Source organism: Daphnia pulicaria, chromosome 4 (assembly GCF_021234035.1).
Source record: "Daphnia pulicaria isolate SC F1-1A chromosome 4, SC_F0-13Bv2, whole genome shotgun sequence".
Lineage (NCBI taxonomy): Eukaryota > Metazoa > Arthropoda > Branchiopoda > Diplostraca > Daphniidae > Daphnia > Daphnia pulicaria.
The window spans coordinates 4,350,922-4,353,001 of record NC_060916.1 but is presented as its reverse complement, the minus strand read 5'-3'; the positions used below and the strand labels follow the sequence as shown (position 1 = coordinate 4,353,001).

General features: G+C 39.0%; 1 protein-coding gene across 1 annotated transcript; it reads right to left on the bottom strand.

Moving 5' to 3' along the window:
- Window positions 1–390: 390 nt before the first annotated feature.
- Window positions 391–1,263, bottom strand: LOC124336739 (heterogeneous nuclear ribonucleoprotein Q-like). Its single transcript, XM_046790522.1, has 5 exons — window positions 1,180–1,263; window positions 978–1,110; window positions 907–914; window positions 673–837; window positions 391–606 (listed from the first exon to the last, which is right to left on the bottom strand). The coding sequence occupies exons 1-5, from the start codon at window positions 1,261–1,263 to the stop codon at window positions 391–393; spliced, it is 606 nt and encodes a 201-aa protein (XP_046646478.1).
- Window positions 1,264–2,080: the final 817 nt, after the last annotated feature.

The window sequence follows — 2,080 nt, the reverse complement described above, 5'->3', positions numbered from 1 at the left end:
AGGAACTTTGTTCATAGAGATTTTATCCGAGAACTTATATTAACATTGCTTTGCAAGCTACCCCTCGTTTCAATGTGGTCAAAGCAAACACTTCATAATAATAGCTAACTATTTCCATACGTGACACGGACACACACACTCATAGTTTTTTTTATATTCTGAAAGAGTCATTTACACTCAAACGTTGTTGTAAGATTTATCCAGTTCAAAAACAAAAGGGACGAAGAGTCTTTAAGAAACACGACAAAGCATAGAATTTTTACAAGATAGATCTGTACGATCTATGAGATCAAAAATTTTACAGGAACTAAGCCCAAGGAGGTGCGTAACGCAAAAAGAAAAAAAAAATCTGAAAAAATCAACTTATCAATCTCGTCCAGTTGTGTCCAATTACTTAAAGGACACGGCCAAACTCGCCCCGTCGACTGTGTGACCATGTAGAGCTTCTACTGCCTTCGCGGCATCGTCCCTGTTCTCGTAATGAACGAAAGCGTAGTCTTCAAACTTTTCGACCAGCTGAATGGGGCCGTGCTCTCCGAACAATTCTTTTATACGTTCCATGCTGCTTTGCTTTTTCGAAATATTTCCGACATGGAGTACTTTTATCTGAAAAAAGTACGAGAAAACAAATTAATTGGCAAAAATGCTATTATAATCTAAATATAAATTAACCTTTGATGATGAATAGATTTTTGTTTTTCGCTCTGCTTGCGAACCCACGCCGTCAACGATCTTGTGCATTTTGGCTTCATTGGAATCGGCCCAATCGAAGATTATGTCGGAACCAAAAACTTTGATTGTGCCATTATTTAGCTGTTGTTTTGCAAAAGCAGCGGACTGGATCGAGTCATATTCCACAAGACAAAATCCTCAGTTGGGCTTAGTTTCCGCCAAAATGACATTTACTATGCCTCCTGATGAAGGGAATTAAAATTATTCAAACGTGCCGGGTCAGGATAGTTGAACTCGTCATGTACCTGATACTATGCTGAATTCCGTCTTAATGTCGTCTTTATCCTTGCTTTTCGGAATATTACCGATATAGAGGCAATTCGGGACGTTTGCATTGGCCTGCATAGCTCCAGTTCCTTTAATAATCAATCCGTTTAGCTACGAGTACGTGCAAAAATAATAATTGTTAATCGTTAATCGTCTTGAAAATTGATAAATTAATTATACCAAATCGATTGATACGGCTACGGCTTCCATCGTGGTGAAATTCACGTAGCCAAAACCACGGCTGAGGGTCGACAATGGATCCATTACTAGTCTTAGACTCCAAATTTATCCACAGTCTTCAAAAAGTGGTATTATGTCTTCAAGCATTACATCCCGTGGAACATTTCAAAAGAAAACCTAAATAGAAGACATTTTTTTTTAAATAATAATATTAATTAAAATGGTTGGGTCAACTTACTTCACAACACTGAGGTGGTTGGGGACCGATCCAGGTCAGAGGAGGACCTACAAATGTTGTTTGTGCTTTGGTCACTGTGACAACGTATGAATGAACAATATCCAGTTCTTGAACTCCACCAGTTCTCTTCGGGATTACTAGAGTGGCCAAATCTTGGGAATCCGTCTCCAAAAGGGGTATACATGTTTTGTATGTTTGGGAAACAGAATCTAGGACCTTAGGGATAATTTTATGCTCTGGCAAATTAAAATTATTAAGAACTAAGTAAAACAAAGTAGAACACCAGAAACCACCCCCCGCAGCATCTCTCAATCGTGGGAATTGAGAGGACAAAAAACGTCTTCCAGTCGCAGCCTTCCAAGAAACACTCTTCCACCCACTACTCCCACCAAAAACCACTCCCCGCAGCACCACCCAATCGTGGGAATTGAGAGGATGAGTCAATGATGGAGTGGGGGGGGGGGTTGATTTTGGATTGATTGGATGGGAAACAGTCGTCAACTTTTTTTGTCTTTACAATTTGAACGAATTACAGAAGAGGATTCGGAAGAAGAAGAAATAGCCTAGTTGCTAATTCCAATTTGGACGTATCACCACGTAGAGGAGCGAAATTCAATGTTATTTTTTTATTTCGAGAGAAATTATTACATTTTATTGTACTAT

Excerpts from the sequence above, each read along its gene's own strand:
- LOC124336739 (XM_046790522.1), bottom strand. The coding sequence starts at position 1,263 with ATGGATCCATTGTCGACCCTCAGCCGTGGTTTTGGCTACGTGAATTTC. Across the intron at positions 1,111-1,179 it reads TAGCCGTATCAATCGATTTG|CTAAACGGATTGATTATTAA; the intron begins GTATAATTAATT and ends ACGTACTCGTAG. Across the intron at positions 607-672 it reads AAATCTATTCATCATCAAAG|ATAAAAGTACTCCATGTCGG; the intron begins GTTAATTTATAT and ends TACTTTTTTCAG.